This window comes from Parasteatoda tepidariorum, chromosome 4, assembly GCF_982258835.1.
Source record: "Parasteatoda tepidariorum strain Cologne lab strain chromosome 4, Ptep-v5.0, whole genome shotgun sequence".
In the NCBI taxonomy this organism is placed as follows: domain Eukaryota; kingdom Metazoa; phylum Arthropoda; class Arachnida; order Araneae; family Theridiidae; genus Parasteatoda; species Parasteatoda tepidariorum.
In genome coordinates this window covers 71,272,336-71,297,322 of record NC_141758.1, presented here as the reverse complement: position 1 = coordinate 71,297,322, position 24,987 = coordinate 71,272,336, and the positions used below count along the sequence as shown (strand labels likewise).

The 24,987-nt window shown below is 32.0% G+C and overlaps 1 protein-coding gene across 1 annotated transcript in view; it reads right to left on the bottom strand.

The window, feature by feature from the left end:
* The window catches only part of LOC107452475 (carboxypeptidase B), a 31,124-nt gene extending 7,535 nt beyond the window's left edge, over positions 1 to 23,589 (bottom strand). The window contains exons 1-8 of the mRNA XM_087161350.1: positions 22,737 to 23,589; positions 20,364 to 20,445; positions 17,630 to 17,766; positions 12,021 to 12,102; positions 10,885 to 10,986; positions 10,392 to 10,496; positions 4,080 to 4,190; positions 405 to 498 (exon numbers count right to left, since the gene is read on the bottom strand). Coding sequence (XP_087017476.1) covers positions 405 to 498; positions 4,080 to 4,190; positions 10,392 to 10,496; positions 10,885 to 10,986; positions 12,021 to 12,102; positions 17,630 to 17,766; positions 20,364 to 20,445; positions 22,737 to 22,825 — 802 coding nt within the window. The 5' untranslated portion in view covers positions 22,826 to 23,589. The remainder of the gene's footprint in view (positions 1 to 404; positions 499 to 4,079; positions 4,191 to 10,391; positions 10,497 to 10,884; positions 10,987 to 12,020; positions 12,103 to 17,629; positions 17,767 to 20,363; positions 20,446 to 22,736) is intronic.
* Between the last annotated feature and the right edge of the window lie 1,398 nt (positions 23,590 to 24,987).

Here is a 24,987-nt window from a genome sequence, read left to right as displayed (position 1 = left end):
ATTTGTTTGTCTCAATTCAAATATACTCTGGTATTAATAAATAAAAAATTTTAAAAATTTTTTTTGGCATGGAATTATTGAAAGTTATGAGAGTTTTATAATAGTGTATAAAAAGTTAACGATTTAATACTTTAATTCCAGAAAATTTGTGAAATACTCGAAAAATAAAGTTTCTAATTTTTCATCAGCTCTCCGGACAAAACTAGCGTAGCTATGTTTTTCCAGATTGCGGCCACCCTTATTTTTTGAAGAACAAGAATCTAAATCCTTCGAATAAAAAACACCTATGTTTGCATTAATCATGCATTATGTATGGCATTAATCATGGAAATTCGCGCTTCCAGCAAATATACGATTTTAAATCTCAAATGGTACTTTATTGAATGTTAAATAGTTTGACTTACTGTTCCATTTAATATCCCAGTTTCTGTTAGCATCAACACCTACACAATGTTTAATGTTTGAATCCCGAGACCTTGTCTTCCTCCAAAGCCTATCCTGAAAATATTGCACACAGATTTTCATAATCTTAAAAATATTTAAGCCAAACTACTTATACTACAATATTAACTCATAAAAAATTTATAGCTTTAGCAATAATTCTTTGCGTATTCAAATCCACATTTCTTATAGTTTATTTAAGGGAATTAATCAGGATTTATATACAGGGTGTCTTGCAATGACTTCATTAATACGCAAGTTTAAAACCCTTATCATAAATAGGGTTAGAATCTACACACATTTGGGTTAAGTGAGGGGGAAAAAACCGCTATAAGAATATGGCAAATTATTAAGGGAAAGAAAAACATTCAAAACTATTTTTTTCTTTTCAAAAACAGTCGGTGAAATTCGATCCGACTTTTGAGTTTACGCCTACCATTGGTAAACTCCGTAGCCTTGTAATTTTGAACCTGATCCAGAAAAAAAGAAAATTCCTGGATTAAATATTGGGAGAAATTTGCATTCGTGGAGAGAACTTTTTTGATGGAATTAACCTACATTTACGTTATACGGAGAGGAAAAAAAATCACAAACCTCTTATGGCTAGTCTGACGACAAGGGGACTAACCCATGATCCGTTTACCATTAAGGATATTTTACGTCAGCACTGTGGTCGGTGCGAGCCGGGTGCGGACCAACCATTGCCCGGATTCGTACCTCATTGAAAGGCAAATTCTCTATCCTCTGAGCCATCCCGGCTCAAAACTGGTTTAACTTTTATTTTTATTTTATAACCGTTGTTGAACAGCTGACCCAATTCTGGGTTTACAACTACCAATGTTAAACTCCGTATCCTTGTTATTTTGAACTCAATCAAGAAGACAAGGGAACTCCTGGTTCAGTACTCCCAAAGGTAATGATTTGTTATGGGAACTTTGAATACTTTGTGACCCAGACAGATTTAACGTGCATTAGTCACCATTTACTCCTCGTCGTTGGGGATCGAACCCACGACCTCTTGGACAACCAGACTACCCAGGCCCCTAAACTAGTTAAATTGTGGTTCACATTTGGGGGTATTTATAATAATATTCTTTAAACTTATTTCTTCTGACAGTCAAACCGGTTTTTAAATTTTATACGCCAGCCTACCTGAATGGTGATTTGTCAGTTTTTAGTTTGTTTTTTTTCCTAGCTTAAACATTATCTTCCAATCTCTAATGTGTTTACTTCATTTTTGAAGAAGATTTTAAAAATATGTTTTAAGATAGACGGTTGCAGAACACACTCGATGGAGTATGCAAAGGAACTTTGAATTGTAAAATCCAGAATTGTGAAACATTCCACAATTGCTTTGATTAAGTGATGCAATCAATAAAAATAGAAATTCTTGATGCAGGAACGAAGCAGTTAAAAGCTCATGCTTACAATGTATTTTTTACGATAACAGCTCATTTACAGTTATAATTATTTAAACAGGAAAGAATTATATACTGCAAATATTTATAAAAATGTTGATATTAAAAACATTTTTAAAAGTTATAATTTAAGGGGGGAAGTCAATAAATTATTTCATCAGTATGAACCAAAAAAATTTTGTTTACTATTTTTTTATAAATAAATCTCCCCTGAAACAAATATTTAAAAAAATATTTGGTCCAGAGAAAAATAAGCTACTGAAGTTAGTTTGGGAAGAAAAAAAAAAGAAAAATTTTTTTTTGACAAAATTTAAGCTTTATCCCCTGTAAAGAGTTATTAAATGGAGAAAATAATTTCATTGAAATGTAACACAGAATTATCTTTACATGCCCTTGAATCATCGGGATTTTGTTTAATTTTATGTAATGGAACCGTGGTTGCTCAGGGGATAGTGTTCGGCTCCTAATGAGGTTATCCGGTTTAGATTCCTAGCGATGGCTGCGCGAAACGAATTCCGCTCCTGGCTTGCACCGACCACAGTGATGAAGTAGATATCCACAGTGGTAAACGGATCATTGGTTAGTCTCCTCTTATCGTCAGGTTAACTGTAAGAGTTTTTCTGGTTTTCATCTCCTTGTAACGCAAATGCTGTTTAGTTTCATCAAAAAGTCTTCCATGAAAGCAAAGTTCTCCCAATACTTGATCCAAGAGTTCCCTTGTCCTCTGGATTGGGTTCAAAATTACAGGATTATTAAGTCAAAGTTCTCCCAATACTTGATCCAAGAGTTCCCTTGTCCTCTGGATTGGGTTCAAAATTACAGGATTATTAAGTTTAACATTGGTAGTCGTAAACCCAAAATTGTGTCGGATGTTTCAACGACGACCATAAAATAAAATTACATCTAATTGAATATTATGTACTATTTAATTTCAAAAGAATCCAGCTGCATCTATGTTGCGACAAGCTCAAGCTTCGCGTGGTCATCTGTCCCGTACTTATATTCCTCCTGAGCTACACAAATTTTGCAATTTTATCACAAAAAAATAATATTTTAAGCTCTTTTTTTTGTTAATTTTCCTCTGCAAAGTGATTTTTTAATTATGTAATATAATTGGATACACACTTGTCAGCAGGAGTTTTTAGTTATAAAGAAAAAGTATAATCTAATAAAGGTAAGAAATTAAGAGTCCAAATAAATTCTAGACAGTTTTATTGTATATAAATGTTTTCGTATTAGAATCCAATGAACTTTGTTTCATGACTAAAATACGCATTAAAAATTAAATATGCAAAAATTCTTAAATTTTTTAAAGTTAAAAATAACTAAGCAGTTTAAATTTTTTGATAAGTTTTTTTTATCATACTTATTAGTTAACTCTTTTTCTTAACTATAGATTTCTCGGTAAAAATTGCTTTTTCTGCAATTATTTAAAGCTTGAATCTCAGGAGGTCAAAATGATAAAGAGTCACATTTTAAAAAAATACTTTTTGTGAAAACCTAAAAATCATGATCAAATATAAAACAGAAATTTAAATTAAAACTTTCCATTTAACACTTAGAAAGAGAAACGGGAGAATATACATACATAGGGTGTCTGAAAAGTACGTAAGCGATCAAAGCCCAAAAATCTGAAAATAAGTGGGTGATTTTGTATAAATGGTTTCAATGATACCAAACTTGATTCCTTATCCGATCCCTGAAGCTGGGTGGCATCCAGGGACAGGTGTCCCGTTTAAGTAGTGATGTCCATAATATTAAGATGTCCATAAATAGTTCTTTTCCTCCAAAATATAGACATGTCTATTATTTTGATTTGACAGATAATTGAAACATTTCCTTTTTAGACCCATTTTCATTTCAAGATTACAACGCCATCTGTGAACCGAAGTTTACAAATATGCAAGTCTTGTTTAGTTACTTTTTCTGGAGAATCCAAAATTGCAACAAAAAAAAAATTGGGTTTCTACTTAAGATTCTATAATTGTTAAGGTAGAAAGGTCATTGAATGAAGCGTATATTGAGAACATTTCTCATACGTATATTTAGATTTTTCAAAGTTCTTTAACAGTTTCCATAAGCTTCGAATGTAGTCAGTGCGTGCTTAAACTCCAAATGTTAATTCCTCATTTTATCATTTCAAAATTCGATAATATAAAGTAAGTCAAATTAAAATTCTAATGTTAAATTACGTTTCCTTTCACAAAAAGAATTACAAACCTTTGTTTGACAATAATAGTAGCCGTCAGGATTTAAAACCGGCAGGAAATACCAATCAAATTCTTCGACTAAATCATTTACTTCATCACACTCATCGTATAGACTAGTCAACTAAAAGGAGAAAAATGCATAAATACAAAAAATATAAGAAGTAAATAAACAAATTTCTGTATAATTCAAATTCCGATATTTTTCTATTAATTCTTTAAAGATTCCTTTTTCAGAAAAATCGAAATTTCCATAGCTTGAAAATTTCGATATTTCTCCAGAGAATGATAATATTCACAAGCGAATATTTAAATATTTGCTAAATCCTTTTAAGTACACCTGCAAATTTCATTCAGTATGTTCATTCAGTTTAAAGTGGTCCCATTTGGGTTTTAGGAATCATTAAGTTTTTTTAAACCTTTTTTTTATTATTTATTTTTGAAGATTTTGTATAATTTAAGAATGTAGTCAAGTATTAGGTAATTCGTCGACATATTGGGCATTTGTCGTCATTGATCTTAGAATACTGACTGCTAATTTTGGTCTTTCACAATTACATACAGGGTGCAGACTAAAGTCTCTTTTTAACATTCGAACATCTTCGGCTGTATTTATAAAATTAGTCCCCTTTCCCTAAGATCTTTTCGCCGCATTGATTGTGCTCTGTAGTTCATTCTTTTTCCTCCGATCTTGTATCACAACTCTAACTGCACAGTTCAAGTAGCAAAGATCCCTAGAGTTCCTTATGGCTCTTGGTATTTCCGGCAAAATTAAATTCCTAGTGCACTTTGGCATCCAAATAGAGTCTCGGTGCTGCCATCTAGTGTGGCAGAAACTAGACGTCCAAATTAACATGACCAACGGTATCTCACCCATTGTGGTGGTCCTGAAAGAATGGATACCATCTCTGGAGAACGCTCTAGGTCTGCTCATCGGCAAGATCGATTGTGCAGCTCATTGGAAATAAAATAAAAAAATTTAAAAAAAAGTAGCAAAGTAAGCGGTTGGCGCATATAGACTTTTTTTTATACCAAAATACCACTTAAATAAGCATAACCGTAGCCGAGTATTGCTAATTTGAGAATCTGTTACAAAGTGGCAATCTAAGTTTGAACAGAAGTTACGAAAACTATGATAGACCTACTTAATAGCAAGGCAGGAATAATTACGCTGAGTAATTTTATTCAATTTAATTAAAAATAAAGCTTTAGTAAAATTTTAAAACTTTTCCTTCGTTAGAGCAGAAACTTGCCTAATCTTCTGCTAAGTTGCTTGCCCAATTAGTGTGTTAGTTCAGCATTGTTAAAAAAATGAAGTTTTTTTTTTTTTTTATGCATCACATTGTGTCTGTATTATAATAAAATATTCGTTAACTCATCAAGTTTTGATGCAAGGACGTCCCTATAGAAATAAAATTAGAATAATAGAACATAATGATAGCATTCGCAGAACAAGTTTCTGAAAATACTATATAATTAGAACTGTAGAGCCAGGGTCAGTTTCATTAACGATTTTCTCAAAAAGTCAATTATGTAGATGCACATAAGTGTTGGATTCGAAAGAGTCTACTAATTTTTACATTAACTTCCTCAATCTAACATGAATAGTTGCGTGATTTTTTAGATTTTTTATTAGTTTATTTAATACTGAATTTTTAGTTGGATGATGTTTTGATTTCATTTGTATTCATTTTGAGTTTGAGCCACAACTACTTAATTTTTATAAAACGCATTAAAGGTAAAATACCGTTTTAATGAAATTTACTATTTAATGCAATTCAGGATGCTATTTAATTAAAATCAGTGAATCTAGCAACGTTTCGTATGAAGTTTTTCGGACTTTCATTTTGAAATTTCAAGAATTATTTGTTACACAATAATTTCTTTAATTTACTAGTGTATGAAATATTAAACAGTATTAAAACAAACAGACTTTTATTTAACTTGAAAAGTTTTACAAAAAAATGAAATTTTATCCCGTTATTGGGATATTTTTAATTGCAATGTTACGTTAAATTATTTTTGTTAGTGAATTTTATTGATAAAAAGACATTGATTTAGCTTATTTTCTAAAATAAATTTGATTTTTAAGACCATTTTATGTGGTGGGAAGATTGAGATTCAAAACTTCTACTTTTATAAGGTAACCGTGACAACCTTATATTTTTAATCCAGCTTTTCCCAAAAGTGATGTCAGATTTCGATAGTTTGCTTTTTTCTATCCTAAATATGAATTTTCGACCCCTAGCGTGGATATTGTTTGGAGTTTCCTTTTTGACAAGGATTTTAAACATATATTAGAAGTTTTAATCCCTATGAATTTTGTGACAAGGATTTTAAACATATATTAGAAGTTTTAATCCCTATGAATTTTGTGACAAGGATTTTAAAAATGTGTATTAGAAGTTTTAATCCCTATGAATTTTGTGACAAGGATTTTAAAAATGCGTATTAGAAGTTTTAATCCCTATGAATTTTGTGACAAGGATTTTAAAAATGCGTATTAGAAGTTTTCATCCCTATGAATTTTGTGACAAGGATTTTAAAAATGCGTATTAGAAGTTTTCATCCCTATGAATTTTGTGACAAGGATTTTAAAAAATGCGTATTAGAAGTTTTAATCCCTATGAATTTTGTGACAAGGATTTTAAAAATGCGTATTAGAAGTTTTAATCCCTATGAATTTTGTGACAAGGATTTTAAAAATGCGTATTAGAAGTTTTAATCCCTATGAATTTTGTGACAAGGATTTTAAAAATGTGTATTAGAAGTTTTAATCCCTATGAATTTTGTGACAAGGATTTTAAAAATGTGTATTAGAAGTTTTAATCCCTATGAATCTTGTGACAAGGATTTTAAAAATGTGTATTAGAAGTTTTAATCCCTATGAATTTTGTGACAAGGATTTTAAAAATATATAGGGGAGAAGGGGGTACTGTGGGTCAGGAGGTACAGTGGGTCAGTGAAGATATTTTTGCTTCAGTAAATTGTTTTCAGATGAAAAAATTTTGTAAAGTAGACACGAAACAACTCTACTCTGTGTAAAAAGGTAAACAGCTCAATTTGATTGTGGAGGGAAGAAAGAGCCATTTTATTTTCTGATCCTCTGCAGGAAATTTGAAGTAAGTAAGACTTTTTGTAATTACACTTTAAATTTGTCAATTAAATATGAGTTATGTGGTATGTTTATATAGTCTAACTGATCTCATTTTGTATGATATTTTATTTAAATGAATATTTTAAGGAGCAAGAGTTTGAGGTGAAATATACTAAAATGGCACATGTGGGGCACACTGGGTCACTTGAAATGGGGTACAGTGGGTCAGTGACCCACTGTACCCCCATTTATATATTCATTGTCCTTCTTTTAATCTTTTACACTTTAATGTTTAAATTACCTTGATTTAATTTGTATACCAGTTTATTAAATAAAAGAGTTTATACATACATCGGTGATACATTTATTAAAATAAGCTATTGAAATTCATTTTGTTGATGCTAGTCTGTGGAAATGCAAAAACCTATTAGCTATTTTAAGTATAGTCAACTAAATTAGTATAAATATTTACACTTAAGTAAGAAATAAACCAGGGAATTGTTATTTATCCTGTTTTTGATTTTCTGTTTCCAGATCACAATGGTAAGAAACAGAGAACGGAAAACCAACATTGGCATGGTAAACTCCGAAACGATGCGTGAAGCAGTAAAAGCTGTTCTAAAAGACAAGATGCCCATACGTGAAGCTGCTCGAGAATACAATGTCTCCAATACAACTTTACAACGGTATGTGCTGAAAAGTAAAGATGTTAACTGGGACAAGGATTCAAATGCAAAGGACATAATATTTAAACCTAATTATGATGTGCGTAAAATTTTTTCTACAAAAGAAGAACAAATGCTTGCTAACTATTTTATCCAGGCAGGTAAATTATATCATGGTCTTCCACCTGAGGAAGCAAAAATTCTTGCCTTTCAATATACTACCAGCTTAAAGAAAGACATTCCTGAATCTTGGAAAAGAAATCAATGTGCTGTCAGAGACTGGCTGGAAGGGTTTATAAAACGTTCCCAGTGTATTTCTTTGCGCAAACCAGAAGCTACATCTTTGGCCAGGTCAATGGGCTTTAATAAACCTGTTGTTATGCAGTTCTATGGCACATTGTATCACTTATTGGAAAAGTACAAGCTCGGACCTGAAAACATATTCAATTTGGACGAAACAGGGGTCACTTCTGTTCAAACTCCTGGCAAAGTACTTGCAAAAAAGGGTACAAAGCAAGTAGGGCAAGTGACCAGTGCAGAAAAAGGAGAGTTGGTCACTTTATGTTGCGTCATTAATGCATTAGGAAACTCACTACCACCCTTCTTCATATTTCCGAGAGTGAACTTCCGCAATGCTATGTTGCATGGTGCACCCTTAAGATCTGATGGAGCTGCAACAGTATCTGGCTGGATGAACTCAGCTATATTTATATTAGTCATGAAACATTTTATTAAATTTTCGAAGTCGTCTCTACAAAATAAAACACTTTTAATCATGGACAACCACTACAGCCATGTAAGTATTGAAGTCATAGATTTGGCAAAATACAATGGTGTAATTTTGTTGACCCTGCCTCCCCACTGTAGCCACAAGCAACAACCGCTTGACAAAACAGTTTTCGGCCCATTTAAAAAATATTATAATGATGCTTGTCGTGCCTGGTTGTTAAATAACCCCGGAAATCGCATTACTATCCATGAAATCGCAGGTCTTGTTGGGAAGTCATATCCCCTTGCATTCTCTACAAGTAATATCCTGTCTGGTTTTTCATCGACAGGAATTTTTCCTTTTGATAAAAATATCTACAAAGATGAAGATTTTACTGCCTCTAATGTTACAGATGTTCCAATGGAAAATGTCACAGTTGAAGATCAACCTCGTATTTTTCAAGAAGGTACTTCTCTAGCTACATTAGTCCAGCCTAATGTAGAGGCCTCTCTGGAAAATCTTGCAATTCCAGGTCCATCGAGGGCATTTGATAATTTGTCGGATGTAGAACATTCATTGGAAAACATTCCAGCACAACGTGTGTTACAGGAAAAAGGGAATAAGTCTTCCACAGAATCTTCAGTTCAAGAAAATTTTGCAGGACAAGAAATGACACCAGAGATGGTAAAGCCTTTTCCTAAGGCTGATCCAAAAAAGAAAAAATTAACAAAGCGACAACCTGCAAAATCAGAAGTTCTTACAGATACACCAGTGAAAAACAGAATCAAAAATGCAACAATTGAAAAATTAAAAAAGAGAAAAAGACTTAATGATAAGAAGCGAGGGAGAAATAAGCAAACAAAAATTTACAAGCAATTACAATACAGCTCAACTGAAGAGGAGGAAGAATGGAAAGAATCTTCAAACGAATCTGACTTTGAGGATTTGGAACTTGAAGAAGTAGAAGATTTTAATATTGACATTGGAGATTTTGTATTAGTAACAGTTCATGGCAAAAAAAAATTACAGAACATGAATTTGAAGTTCAATACATGAAAAGAATTCAGCCATGTTATGCCTTTATCTTTGATGAGGCAGACATTTATACAGCAGACAGTAAAGATATAGTGAGAAAGTTTCCCAAACCAAATGTATTTCAAGGAACTAAGAGAACAATGACAAAACTGACTTTTGCTGTAGATTTCTTGTCATATAATGTTCATTAGTTATTGTAAATTAAGTTTTTGATTTAATGTCTTAAAAATAACTATACAACCAAAAGTTTTGTAAACTAAATAGCACTTAAAATAAAGTAATGTCTAATTAAAACCTTTTTCTTTAATTTTTTTATGCAATGTAGTGTATGTGTATATTAGAGCAAGAAAATATACTTTTAATTTATAAACTTTGATCTACTTTACTGTCTAACTTAATACTAAATATTGTCAGGCAATAAAATAAGTTTAAAAACTCAATATTGAATGAAATAAAATTATTTATTGTATTTTTCGTTAGTTGACCCAGTGTACCCCATTTGTTGACCCACTGTACCCCTTTATGGGGCACAGTGGGTCAACAAGTAGTACTCTAGAAAAATGTCTTTTTATTGTAAAAAAACATTTTGCTAAATTGTAATAAATTTAATTAGGAGAGCTAATAGATTAGAAAACATAATGCATAAGTTTGATATTCTTTTCTAAGAATATTTTTAGAATTATATTTAAATATCTTAAAATTGACCCACTGTACCCCCTTCTCCCCTATATTAGAAGTTTTAGACCTTATGAATTTGTTAAGTATTTTCTAATAGTATTGTGTTTAAAGCTTGGAAAACTAAATAATGTAAATGCATACCATGTCGGCGATGAAAGTAACAACTGCTGGTCCTATTTGTTCACGAGCATGAACTCCTCCTTGAATCCAAATAACAGGTTTTTGCTCATAACTTTCTGTAGAAACCTTAAATAATGAATAGAACGAAATCAATTAGAAACAATTATTGCTCACTATTTGCTAAAAGTCTAATTTAGTTTTACTAAAGGTTTTATTAAGCATTTTTGAAACTCATGATGTTTACTTAAAAACTAATCAGAATATTAGACAAGATTAGGATATAGGATTGCTATAACTGGAAATTTTTTTACTGAAATTATGGAAATTTCGTAGCAGTTGGAGGATATGATAGTATATGTTTATGTAATTTAACCAGACATGTGACGAAAGGGATAGGGGAATGGTAAAGTTTGAAACTTTGTAACAAAGTAGAAAAAAGTAAAAATCTTTTTTTAGAAAGTGGAGTCATTTCTATGAATGATCCTTCAGAAAGTGGTTTTCAACGTGAACTTACTTTTAGAATTTCTAAAGTTCTGCCTTCAAATGATGAACCAATATCTATTAACGATGTAATGTCTGGATAGGAAGAAGCTATATCTCCAATATACTGACATATCTAGAAATGCAAAATTAACAGAATGAAGTCACTGGCGCTAAAATTACTATGGATAACATTTAAATAAAAGCAACTAATGAACTGAAAACAATGCAAGGTTATACACCTCTTAAACTACTTTAAAAAACAAACAGCAAGTATAATTACAAAACATCAAATAAAATCATAACCATAAATGGATCCTAAAAGATTTAATTAGATTAGAATGTATGAAAACTGACTACAAAATGAAATCATCGTATGCCCGCTCGATGACGTCATGAAACTTTAGAAACAGATTGTTTATGGAAGGAAAAAATTAGAAAGTAGAGCATAATCCACTATAATCCAAGGGCTTTGGCCAAAAACTTGGGATGATCGCTTATACAAATTATGGTCCCCAACACCCGGGTATGTACGACTTTGAGGTTAACCAGACGTCACTTAAAATCACATCAATAGCTCTCATCTAATTGTATTTTATTTTGAAGGCATTTTTAAATAAAATTTAATTTTTAAATAAATTTTCAAAAACAATCAATGTCGCTCCTCCTCTCTTAGTGGGCCGCTGTAAAATTATCAAACGTTAATCTGTCCTCTGCGATAAAAATATTAGGGAGCACTGGTTTATAAGATACCAGCTTGCATCAGTTTCAAGCTTGGCCCAAGAACTTGGACCATATAAACAGGCCTTAGTGCATAAAGACCCGAAATTTCTCCTCTGAAACACGAATCTTCACTTAATTACAATTATTTTTCTGTACACAAATTCGCTATGAAAAAGAAAAACCTTTATTTTCTTATTAGAATTATTAAAACTGCCCTTCATACATTTCATGGAAACTTATTAATCAATTTACTTTTAATTTATATTTAGATGATTTCAGCCGAGCATCGAAAAAAAAGAGGGCCAATGTTTGTAAACATGGTACTTAAATATTTTTTTCTTTGCTCACTAGCACTCCATATTTTTTATAAAAATACAATAAAAAATTGTAAAAATAGCATTAAAGAACTGTGTAAAATGACGAAAACATTTTATAATATTGATTTACCTCATTAAGACTTGGATAGGTACCGTAAAACTGGTATTGAGAAGGAACATTAATTTCAGCTTTTAAATCATCTTCAATGACTCTGAAAAAATTTTTTTTACCTAAAATTAAGTAACTCCTCGAAAAATCACGTTAGTACATTTGCAATTTAAATAAAACATAATTTGAATCTAAAATGTAATTCGGTAATCTAGATATGCTTTTAAGGAATCTTTAGTTTTTCAAATAAACTGACATTTTCTCTAATCGGCAGTATTTTCGATTTGATTTTTCTGACAAAATTATCCAATACAATTCTACAATCAAAAGTTTTTAAAAAGATGGTTGAGTATTATTAATTTGTCTGAGTTTTGAGCAGCGGTGGTTCAGGGGATTGAGCGCTCACCTCCCAATGAGGTAACCAGGGTTCGAAACCCAGCGATGGTTGGTCGAGACTAATTCCTCACCCGGCTAGCACCGACCATAGTACTGACGTTAAATATCTTCAGTGAAAGACGGATCTTTGTCTCCTTGCCACCAGACTAACCGTGTGAGGTTTTCGTGGTTTTCCTCTCCATGGAATTCCATCTACGAAGGTAAATTTCTGCCAACACTTGATACAGGAGTTCCCTTGTCTTCTGTATTGGGTTCAAAAATACATTGCTTGAACACTGGTAGTCTTAAACTCAAAAGTAGGAGGGTTATTCAAAAACAGAATGAAATTTAACTGGGTTAAGATTTTTTTTCTTCGTAATTTACATTAAGAGACTTTTTCAGCATCATCGAAATCGATTTACCAGTTTAAGCAATAATAAAAGTAAATTTTAAAAAATTTGTAAGATAAACGTACTGTAACAAATAGTTTACTCAAAATTATTGCTTTAAATTTGAGAAAACTTCCTCAAAAGCTGTAAGTGCCCTTTCTCCTAATCTAATGCCTTTTTCCTTTTTAAAACAATCGAGTGCTGCCTTATAAATAAATTTGTAATGGGAACAAAATGAAAAGGAATTAAAAATTTAACTTAAAATCTAATCCTAGACCGGAGGTGATTCCGAGGTAACATACTAGTATACGTTACACGCTTTGCGAGATTTTGGTAAAATGTCGCTAACGCGGAAATGATGTACTATTAAAGCTTGTCGCCAAACGATTGGTATACCCGGGCAGTGGCATTTAAAAAACAGCGGTGTAGGGCATTGGTTCTCAACGGGGGCGATACCGCCCCCCTGGGGGCGTTGGGAGTATGCTGAGGGGCGGTGAACTTGTTTTGGGCGGTACGGGGGAGTTGGGTATGTTTTGGGCGGAAGGGGGGCGATGAGCATGTTTTGTCATTTAAATTCAATTTTAAAACAAAAAAAAGTTATTAAATTAAGACTTATTTAATAAATAAAATTAATCTAAAATTAAATTTTAAAAAAAAGTTTAAATTAATATAATAAATAAAGATTATCCGATACACCATTTGCACCATCAATAAAACGAACTTATACAACTCCTATTCTCCGATCCGTGCCAACACAGTTCAGCGCATGAGTCAGTAGTTTTTGCCTCTGGCTCATTCAAGTCATTTGGTGGAAATTGAAGTGCATGCGCTTTCAGTATGAATTTTTGATTTGACCAGTATTTCTTATGATGGTTTTCGTTAGCTTCCTTACGGTTTTCTCTCCAGTTTCGATTAGATTTCATAGTTTACTTGGCCAGGTAAGTGCGCGAATTAGTTTTTATCAAAAATTATTTATTAATTTTGAGAAATAGTTGATTTTCTTTTATGCTTTGTATTTTGCTGCCACCAACAATGTCGGTTAACAAAACGAAGTGTCATAAATACAGTGCCACGTTCTTGAAGTTAGGATTTGTTCAATCATTGTTGAACTCTCAACTACCCATGTGTTTGCTTTATAATAAAGTTTTATCTAATGAGGTACTGAAATCTTACCGTTAGCAGGAGCATTTAAAAAAAAAAACGCATAAAAACAAAATATAACAAATAAATGAAAACGCGTAAAAACAAACAAAATAAAGATTTGTCATTTTTCATGAACATCTTTTTTCATGTTTCTGAAGGCATCTTCGGTCTCAGGGTTACTAGCAACCTCATCACAAAAATGCGACGATGGTTTGATAGTTTCTTTTAATATATTAAAATTTATTGCTAAATCTGGGAAGCTTATACCATCGGAACAGAGTTGATACTGCCGGTTGTCAAGGAAGTTTTAGAAATAGTTTTACACCATTCAGCTGCATCCACTGTGATAAAAAAATATCCCATAAGCAACGATACAGTGCAGTGACGAAATGTTGAGATGGCTGAAGACGTTGAAATTTCTTTATGCAAACTTTTGATATCCAACGAACTTTCCCTTCAAGTTGATGAATCTACCTTGCCAGGTAATGTAGGCTCTACTGTAGGCATAGGTCCGGTTTGTAAAGGTAGGAAAAATTATTCAAGATATGCTTTTTGCAAGAAGCTTGATTGTAGATATCAAAGGTAAATGTATTTTTAATACTGTCAAAGACCATTTTAAAGAGAAAAACATTCCTCTTGCAAATATTATGTCTATTGCCACTGATAGGCTCCTGCAATGGGGGCCGACATCGCCCTTTTGGAAAGATAGGTAACAGATATTTTTAGCAGTTCACTGCGTGATTCACAGATAGCATTTAGTAGGAAGAAATCTTAGCGACCGTTCGCATAAATCATTGCAATATGCCATGTCTGCTGTGAACAAAATTCACAGTAATGCTCTCTACGATTGATTATTCAGACAGCTGTGTAAGAAGAACAATGAAGAATTCAATCGCTTGCTACTATACACAGAGATTCGCTGATGGTTTTCCAAAAGCTTCTGTCTCAATAGGCATTGGAATCTTTTCGACTCTATGCTTGAGTTCTTCGGTAACAGAGATGTATCTCTGAGGGGCAGATTGCTGGAATTTAAGAAATACTTTGGCAGATTCATCTGTAAAATTTAAAGGTAATAATTTACATCTTCAAGACAACAAGCTCAATTTGATCCCTACAAAATCAGTTATTTCTGCCTTCTTAAAGAAGCTAATTTTGTGGAAGCAGAATTTTGGTTGGAATGAGTTCAGCCAAGCAGGAGAAATTCGCTCTGATGATGCACAAGAATATTGTCAACACCTTGACTCTTTGCACATAGACTTTTCTGACCGTTTTAAAGATGTTTTGTTCCCTAGAAGTGCCTCAATGGGCTTATAGGTTCTGAACACTTTTGTGAATATTGAAACAGCAGAGGTTCAGATTTGGTCGAACTTTTAACTAATGAAACCTTGAAATGGTGATCATCTCATAGAATTTTTGCTTAAAGGTAACGTCAGTCGTCTCTATCCTGGACTGTAGACTACCATTAAAATTTTTTTAATTGCCATTCCTTCCTCCTAACTTGTCGGACGTGGATTCAGTGCTGTTACAGATCTTGTCACAAAAAGGAGAAATAGACTCGAAATTGTGCAGCGAGTGTACTTGCGTCTTCATCTAAAAGTATTGAACCGACTGCTAAGAAATTGATTCTGAACCATTAAGTACAATCATCCCACCAACATAGTTACTTGAATGTTTAGTTGATACTTCTTTTTACTGTTAAAAAAATATTTTGGATGCTTTTTTATTTATCTAGTTAAAAATAAATCATTTTTTAAGCATAGGTTTCTTTGTTGTATTTTTTTCTTCTTAAACGTATTTATTTTTATCATAACAAATAGACTGCGTTTACCTGCCATGAGAAAATTATCGAGTTAATGTACATTTTTTTTAAAAACAAAAACAAATTTAAAGCATAAAAAAATTGCTTAAAGATGTTGCTTCTTATAATTCAGCACACCTCCCTCCGTCCCCATGATCTAAATAACTAGATTTTCACGAAGGGGGGTGTTGAAATACTTATTGCTTCTTAAAGGGGCGGCAACGTTAAAAAGGTTGAGAATCTATGGTGTAGGGTACACCGGGCAAACGTACACCGGACAGTGGCACTGAAAGAGAAAAACTAAAACTCAATTAGTAAAAAAATAAATGTCTACCCAAATCTACAACTACAAAATTCCAAATTTTATCGCCTTCCCAAAGATAATCAATTTCACTAAATCCAACATGCAACGTAAACTCGGATTAAACCAGATCCAAGAGATACCACTCAATTCCTTTAATTCTTCGCGAAATCGAAACTTAAGAGCAAAAAGGTAGTAAGTTCAAATTTAATCATTGAAATTTAATGAAAATGATATTTCAACGTCATGTGTTTGAAAATTAAATATATGATAATGCAGTGATAACTGGTTCTGACCCTTTCCTGATATAATCGGAAAATACTTTTATTTCCAGATATTTTAGCCAAAATATTTGTTTAAGAAGCGAAAGATTACTTTCTTTTCTACAACATATTTCAATTTCTATAACACTTTTTTTTTCTTCCTCAAATGAACAGAGATGAATGTTAAAAGCTGCTACATTTACTGTTACTTCCTAGATTGAAATAAATGGTAACATGTTCTGCAATTTATTTATGCTTTAAATATAAGTAAACAGTTATTTTACGATGACCTTCTACATTGAACTTTTCTTAAAGTATAATCTAAAAAGATGTTATAATTTGAGTACTTAGGGTTCATACGCACCTGGAAAATTAAAAAGTGGTAGTAATATTAAAATAAAAAATTTTTTGTACTATGTATCTACCAGAAAATTTTCTTTTCTTTAAGTGAATACATCAAGAACCGAAGGTAGCAAAAATTAAATTGTTTTTTGATAGTGGAAGCCGATAGAAATTTTCAACTTCCTTGTAACAAAATTGATACCAGTAAGTTTTTTTCCAGGTGCGTATGAACCCTAGTACTTTCAGTACGCACAGGGTGTTACTTAAAGACCGCCCTTGATAAGTATTTTTAGAATTTTTAATAAAAGGGAAACAAAAATGCGCATACATTAAGCGTCGCAAATTTATATTCAATAGACTAAAAAACACTATCGATATTTGACCAATTATCGTAGAGAAAGGAAGATTTAATGAACTGTAAAACACGTTTCATCGGAGGTTGAAACATGAAGATGTTTCTAATAATAGTTTCCCCTCAGAAATAAACCTCCCGTTGATTATTACTCCCACCTTCCTACACTATGATTTGACATTTTTTTTCTTCTTCGGTTAAACATTAATTTGCGAACCCTAACTTTGATTTTTGATAAGAATTCGAAAAAATAGATTAAGGTCGGTCTTTACGAAACATCAAAAATTTATGAAATATGACATTTTGTAGAATGTTTAGTGATTGTAGAGAAGTACTTAAATTCGCCAAGCAAAATGAATACACGCAATGTCTTTAAGATTGACTCATGTCAAACCCATGTTTATTCTATACTGTGACTCGAAAAATTCTTCTAATTCATGTTTGCCTAAAGCACCTTTGCAATTCTGTTGAATGCCTAAGCATTCTATTCATTGACAAGGCAAAGTATGTTAATAATTCTCATAATTCATACTTAGTCTAAAAACGCATACTTTGTTTAAAATGTCCAGCATTTCATACATTGGCATTAACTTCTAACATACAAAAATGTACTTTTCAGAATAACAAAACAAAAAAAATTTAACGTAATTTAAAAAAACATACGTACTTCCCAACATCAGGCATCAGAATTTTATATGGTATTCGGAATCTATTTAAATTTTTAGTTGTGCTATTTGCAACAGATGGCGCTACCATCACATCTGCAGATTTGTTCACTGCTGTCGTTTGTAGCCAAAAGTCCAACTATAGTATAAAACACAAAGTATATATCATTAAAACAATACATTTTTCTTTTCATTTAATCCTAATTTTTACGTTTAAATATACTCTGTTAATAAGAAGTAATTTTCTGTACTAGTAAACAGAGGTACAAAAAATAATATTTACCATTTTGTACTAGGGCATTTACCACATTTTCTGTCAATGCGATCTTAGCTGTATTGGTCAAACTAGACGCGCTTTAAAATGTTGACTTAAGGAACACTATGTGTGATAAAACAGTCATGGGAACTTTACGGCTATTGAGGAACTTTTACGGCTGTTTTTTGGGTAACTAAATTTTTTTAACCCTATTGTACTTTACATAAATGTTTATCTAGTTAATGTATTAGCTGATATTTCAAAAGTTTCACATATCTTGTAGGGAAGTGTCTTTCAAATAAATTTTCAAAATAGTTTTTTTTTCTTTTTTTATTAACTATTATAGAAATAAATTTCATTCCACAAAATACTTCAAAAAATTTATGCATTTAAAAATTTACAGTAATGAAATTATACGGTGAGTAAATTCGGATTAAAAAAATTTCTATACGAAAAGTCTTACTTCAGCAATTAAATTAAAACAATGTTTTGAAATAAACCTGAAAACTTGTCATTGTATTATATATATAAAAAAAAGTAAAATGCACAATTTTACAATACAAAATACATGTTTTAATTTAAAAATATCGCAAATAATTTCTAGGAACTGGGTATATGCTGACTGGAGAAGGTTTTGCAAGTAGAGACTTTCATCAGGTAAACTGTGACTGATGTGCACTGGAGGATCTTAAGCACAAAGCAGTATTACCAAGTTTATCTATTTCTAAAATGGGGGAGAGGATATCATTCAGTTATGTACTTTACATGCCACTAGAGCTGCTCTATGAACTATTGGTGTCGGTCTGGGAAACATTCCAGATGATGATCCACAGTTATACCATCACAATTTTGATCCTCTGCATAGTTGAACGGCACACACGAATTTGAACACTTAACGGTAGAACAGTTTATCGATGACTAACACCACGTATCCTTAGTTCTTTCGCGAGCTGATCAAAGAGTTTACCCACCCGCTCACTAATCACAGGCCAGTGATACTAGACTTAGATATTTGGTAAGAACCGTGCTTATCGATCACTGTGGAACAGTTATGAAAAAATAACAGATATATAGTTATATACTATTGTAAATTAATGGAAACAGTTGGCAGACTGTTTCTTAGAGCCAAAAGTGCCGGAGAAGATATTTTAGAATATTTCAGAAACTGATAGTCAAATTTTTTTCAAATAGTTTTGTATTTGGTTTAATAAAATAGGGTAGTCTAAAAAGAATATCAAAATAGTTTTACAATTTTGTGATCAATATTAAATAGAATAATCTATAATTTTATGTATTAAGCAATTTTGGGTATTAAGCAAATTTTTTGGGAAGTTTTAAAAGAAAAAATTATAAAAGTATTTCATTATGACCGGCCTTAATACATGTTTTTAGAACTCTTCAAAAAAAGTACTGTCTCGAATTAATATTTAAACGAGGAAAAATAAACGGGAAAAAAGGCAGGAGTTAAGTTTCAACTGGCAATCAAGTTTTTACGTTTGTAAGCCAATCTTTAATAGTTTTGTCGGATTCCGATAATTTTTTCTCCGCTTAAATATTAATATAGAGCCCCATAAGTATATTCTTTGTCTTCAAGTCTTTGTATTCTTTGTCTTGACAAGAATTCTGTAAACATATATTGAGGTCAGTATAGTTATGGAACACCTTTTATTTTGATTCACGCAATTATCTCTAGATGACGAAAAAATTCTAGGGGTAAACATAACGTTAAAGCATTCTCCAAAGCCTTGGTTGCTCAGGGGATGGAAGGTTCCCCTTTTCACAATATACCCATCCGGGTTCGAATCACAGTATTGACTGCATGATAAGAATTCTGCTCCCGGCTTGCGTCGACCATAGTGCTGTGGTAAAATATCTTCAGTGATAGACTGAGCGTGGGTTAGATTTCTCTTGCAGTCGGGAATGGATAACCGTGCGTTACATCCATCGAAAAAGTTCTCACGACGGCTACGTTTGACCCAATGCTTTAGTCTCGAGTTCCATTGTCTTCTGGGTTGGATACAAAACTATACAAGGCTACGGTGTTGAACATTAATAGTCGTAAACTCAGAATTCGGTCGGCTGTTTAACATCGGTTATAAAATAGAAAGAATTCTTCAAATTTCGACCTAAAAGTAGAAACGGAATAAAAACATTGTCTTAGAGATGGTTTCAGGAAGTGTTCAATCTAGAGTGCCTTCTCTAGTTCAAACAACTCCTCTGGCAAAGCTCTGGGACAAACACCGTGTTTAAATTAAGTAGTTTAAAAAACCGCGAAATTCCCTTTAAAAGGGAATTCCCTTAATTCTACTCTAGCCTTTTGATGAGGAAGGGGATTATTTTTCTATTTCTTAAAAAAAAAAGATGAAAAAAATACTACAGAATCATTTACTAGTACCCTTTAAAAAAACAAAACTACGGGAATCTAATTATGGAAAAATTATGTTGCGTTAAACGCATTAAAGCAAAACTGAACATTTTACCCCATTTCCTGGAATTGCAGTCATGTTCAACAGATACTGAAGTTGCTGTTGATTAACAGGTGTTATTCTAATCAAGGAGTAACTGAAATATAAGATAGGGAAAAAAGTAGTAGAAATCTATTAGACTAAAGGGAACATTCTGCGATGTACAGGAAAATGTAAGTTACCATCATCATTTTATTAAATTTCTCTACTTTAAAATGTAGATAAGAATTTGACAAAATTCTTTACATTCCCCTCCCCGTGATTGCTAAGCAATGAGTTAATCTGAAAAGATTTTCCCTAGACCTCGTAGAACGTTCCCTTGCAAATAAAAATAAAATATATAAATTTTGAAATTAATGAAACATTTACATATAAAGAGTGTTCCGTGCTGACCACCTTTTTCATACTTTTTGAATTTCTTATAAAAATGTATGCAAAAATATTAAATATCAACACGAGGGATCGCAAATTGATAGTTTAGCAAAGAGAAAGTAAAGCAAAAATTTTCGAAATTTAACGAAACAGTACTGGGGAAAGCGGAACTTGTTACCCTAAAACAAAGAGACGAGATATAGTTCAATTAAAAACTACTGCAAGTTTCGTCAGGCAATCAAACACGTTTGGATGCTTTTATTCTTCCTCGCTAATAGTGCGTTAGATTTAGATAGCGTTCCTGTTTCTCCCTTGATTAAATATTAATTTGCGACCATTACTTAATTGATTACTTTTTTTTAAAATTTCATTCATAAGTCAAAATTATTAATGCAAGTTGTTTTTAAAAAAAAAAATTGGCAATCTATAATTTCTAAAACTGTCAATTAAGAGAAAATTTGCGATTTGCTTGCATGAAGAATATTTGCGAAAACTATATTCCATTTAAATAGTTATCGTGTGGAATGAAATAAGGTAATATTAACTAATTTTATTTCTTCATTTTACGTTGCTTACTGTCAGTATAAATCTACATTAAAAATTCATAAAAGTTTTAATCGCTGTTTTGTGTGATAAATTCAACGTTTACATTTTGTCTTGCAGCGCCAGAATTTAGAAATTACTAAGGAGTGTAAAAAGTGTACTGAGATTATGATGGAATAAAAAATTTAATATTCGGATAATTTATTCAAAATTTATTAAATGTTAAACTTATTGGAAAAATACCATACGGACCGCTTTACAGGTTGCAGGAAGGCAACTGCAGAGTTGAAAGTTGGCATGCTGAAAGGGTGACATTTGTTTATGACCTTAACACGAGAGTTCTTTTAGAAATTCCAATTTGTTCCAAAGTTTTGCACATTCAAGTGCTTTCTGGAAATTTACATTTTGTTAACATTTGCTTAAAGTTACATCTTGCATTATTGCACAAAATTAGTATAACTTTGAAACATGAAAGTACCAAAGTGTGTAGAAAAATGCACACGGGGTTCGATGTAATAAAAAAAAAAAATTACTATTCGATTATTTAGAGAAACTGTTCAACTTTTAATAAAAAAAAAATACATGATCGATTTATTTGTTTGCTGAAATGCAATAACAGAGTAGTTATGTTCTAAATTTTCCTTCAATATATATGTTTTGGAGAGAAAAAAAATTACAGAAAAAATGAGTAAATAAAACACATTGCATTATTTACCTTTAAATTTGTTTCATTATATTTTTAATATCAGAATTTAACAATGTGACATATTCAATCACTTTCGATTGCATAAAAGTAGAATTTTTTTTCTTAAAATTTAATAGATACTTTGCGCAAGGTTCTTAAATTGTCGATCAAGCACTCATTTTGTTTTAAAAATTTTTAAACTGTTTTAAACATAGTATCTTAAATCAGGCACAATAATGTAGAAATAATATATATGGTGTTTAGCGACAACCCCTCATAATTTATACAAAATTAAGAAGAAAAAAAAAGATCTACACATTTTCAGAAGTAAAATATTTACGCGAGAAAAATGCAAAAAAAAGTTATTAAAATCTGACGAATCCCCTATTGAAAAAGATTTAAAAATATCAAAAGCAGTTTGATAGTCTATTGAAACATGATCATATATTTACACAGCTTTTAATCATATTTATATCACATCTCAATTTTCTCAGGCAATTCAAGTTTTTTTTTATTTTTTATTTTTTTTAAATCTTGCCTTTCACGTTAATTATTAGTCAGTTTTCGATCCCCTTTTTCCCCTCTTAAATATGTTTTAAATACTTTTCAGAATAATTTTAAAAATATATGTTAAGGGTGGTCTTTCTGAACACTCTGTATGGTCCTTACTTCATAAATAATCAAAAAAGTTATTTTGAAAAAAAAAAAAGAAAAAGTAAAAAACATTTTTTTAAATTGAAACTTTTAAAACAAGGACAGTAAAGAGAAGAAAAAAACATCTAACTTACCCTCGATAACTTATTTTTCTCTGACAAACTGTGTAGCCCGTCAGGATTAAAATAATCACAAATATCTTGAAACACACTGTGATAGTCATTGTTAATTAAAATAGCAGAGAAAAAAAGATGTCAATTGCTTTAAACTAAACTTAAAACCTGGATGTTAAATTTCAATACTCGGATAGCTAGAGAGATCCAGGTATGTAGAGAATGCAGACACAAGTCAGACAATATAAATAAATTAACTAGTTAAAATGTTGTCACTTGAGTAAGCCTAAACTATTTTTATCCTTTTCAATGATCTGGATAATGTCAACCTCAGAACAACTAGGTTTAAAAACTATAATGAGCTTGAAATTTAAAGGGCTTAAGATTTAAAATGTCGATTAAAACCCGCAATTTTAAGAAACATAGAAGACCGTGACTTGGAAAATATGATAACACAGCAGAAAAATTTGCATTTATGTTCCTTGAGTATACTCTAAAAAATAATGCTAATGGTGCACACCAAATTTTCAAATTGGAGAACAAAAAGTGTTAATTCCGATCTCTGAAACCAGCTGAACTTGTTAAACTTTTCAGTGCAACTCCGGTAGTCCTACTATTTGAAGGAACCCAACTTTTATTCGAATGTAATTCTCAAGTGAAAGTTGTTTAACTTTATTATTCATATATGAATTTGTTTATTGCTTTATTTAAATTACATACATTTGCAGACTTCTTTTCTCAATTTAGGCTTTGTCAAATAGAAGAACAAATTAGAGAAGGACGTCACAAAGAACATATATCCAGGGTTAAGGCAGGATTCGAGCCCGCCACCTCCAGGCTTTGCACAGCATTTGGCGGGCGATACCGCTCGGACAGGGAGGCCCCTAAATGTGTTTATTTTATTGTTCACATACATATGCAAGCTTGTGTTTTCAATACAAAGAACGGCTAATAAACCCTAGCCAATTTAGCGATAAAATTAAGAAGGTCAGCACAAACATAATATGCAGGATTGAGACGGGTTTCGAACCCGATACCTTCACGTTTCAGAGCGTTTGATTGGACGATAATATCCTTTGGCTACGGAACCGATAAATCTGCAGACTTTTTCAGTGGTAGTAAGTTTGTTTGCGTACCACAAGAGCTGCATAACGGGCTATTGGCTTCGGTCTAGGAAGCATCTCTGGGAATGATTCGAAGATCCATATGCCATCACAATTTTGTTCTTCTGCACTCCTGTTCTTTGTTGTTCTGAGGGATGATTCCCCGTTTTGGTAGTCCGACGACTTGTAATCCAGCACTTAACGGAAGAACAATTTAACTATGAGCGATACCACACATCATAGATCCCTTTGCTTGCTGATTAAAGTGGTCCCCCACCCACTCACTGACCGCTACCAACATTGCTACACTTCAGTGATCTACTGAAAACGATTAGTCCACGATGGAAAGCCGAATTTTTTAGTATTAGTAAACCCATATAGGTAAAGGCTTTTGGTTCAAGTCCCGAAATCTCCGATTCGCTTTTAACGTCAGTGGATAGTGTAAACGTCGATAAAGAATTAGAAAGTTTGTTTGCATGTTCAATACAAACAATGAGTTTTTAGCCCTTGATAAATTAAGTGACAGCACAAATAACTGTACAACCACCAAGAGAGAATAATAAATGATGAATTCTGGGATATAGGGGATCGAACCCGCTGTCTCAACCCTTCAGAGCGATTGGTGAAATGGCCGTACTTCTGAAATCCGCGTTGCTTCTTTATTAATAATATTCAAAATGTGTATGTTTTCGTTCAGAGAAAAGAACGACTTATAAGTCCATTTCAAATTAAAGATAACCAGCACAAACTATAAAACAGGATCACCAAGGGCGTCGGCAGAGTACTATAAAAGGGGGTGCATCCCTCTAACAAAATACCCCCCCCCCCCCCAATTTTTTTTTTTCAAATATTCTTCTTTATTGTTAACAAGATATTTAAAAAAAACGAATTTGTTGTACTTGCAAATTTTGCTACGAGAAACTGTATTGATGGCATAGCTACTGACTTTGAAACACAAATAACTACAAACAGTAGTTTCGTATACTAACGTGTTTGTGCACGCTTAACATTTGTATTTATTGTGTTGATGACGTTTTACAGTTGTGAGAAGTCAGTTTGTGTTATACACCTTTGTTAAACTAAATAACTAATAGAAACTATAATATTATTTATATTTTATTAAATGAAATTTAAAAATATAGCTTAGATATCTGCCAAGTTTGTACATG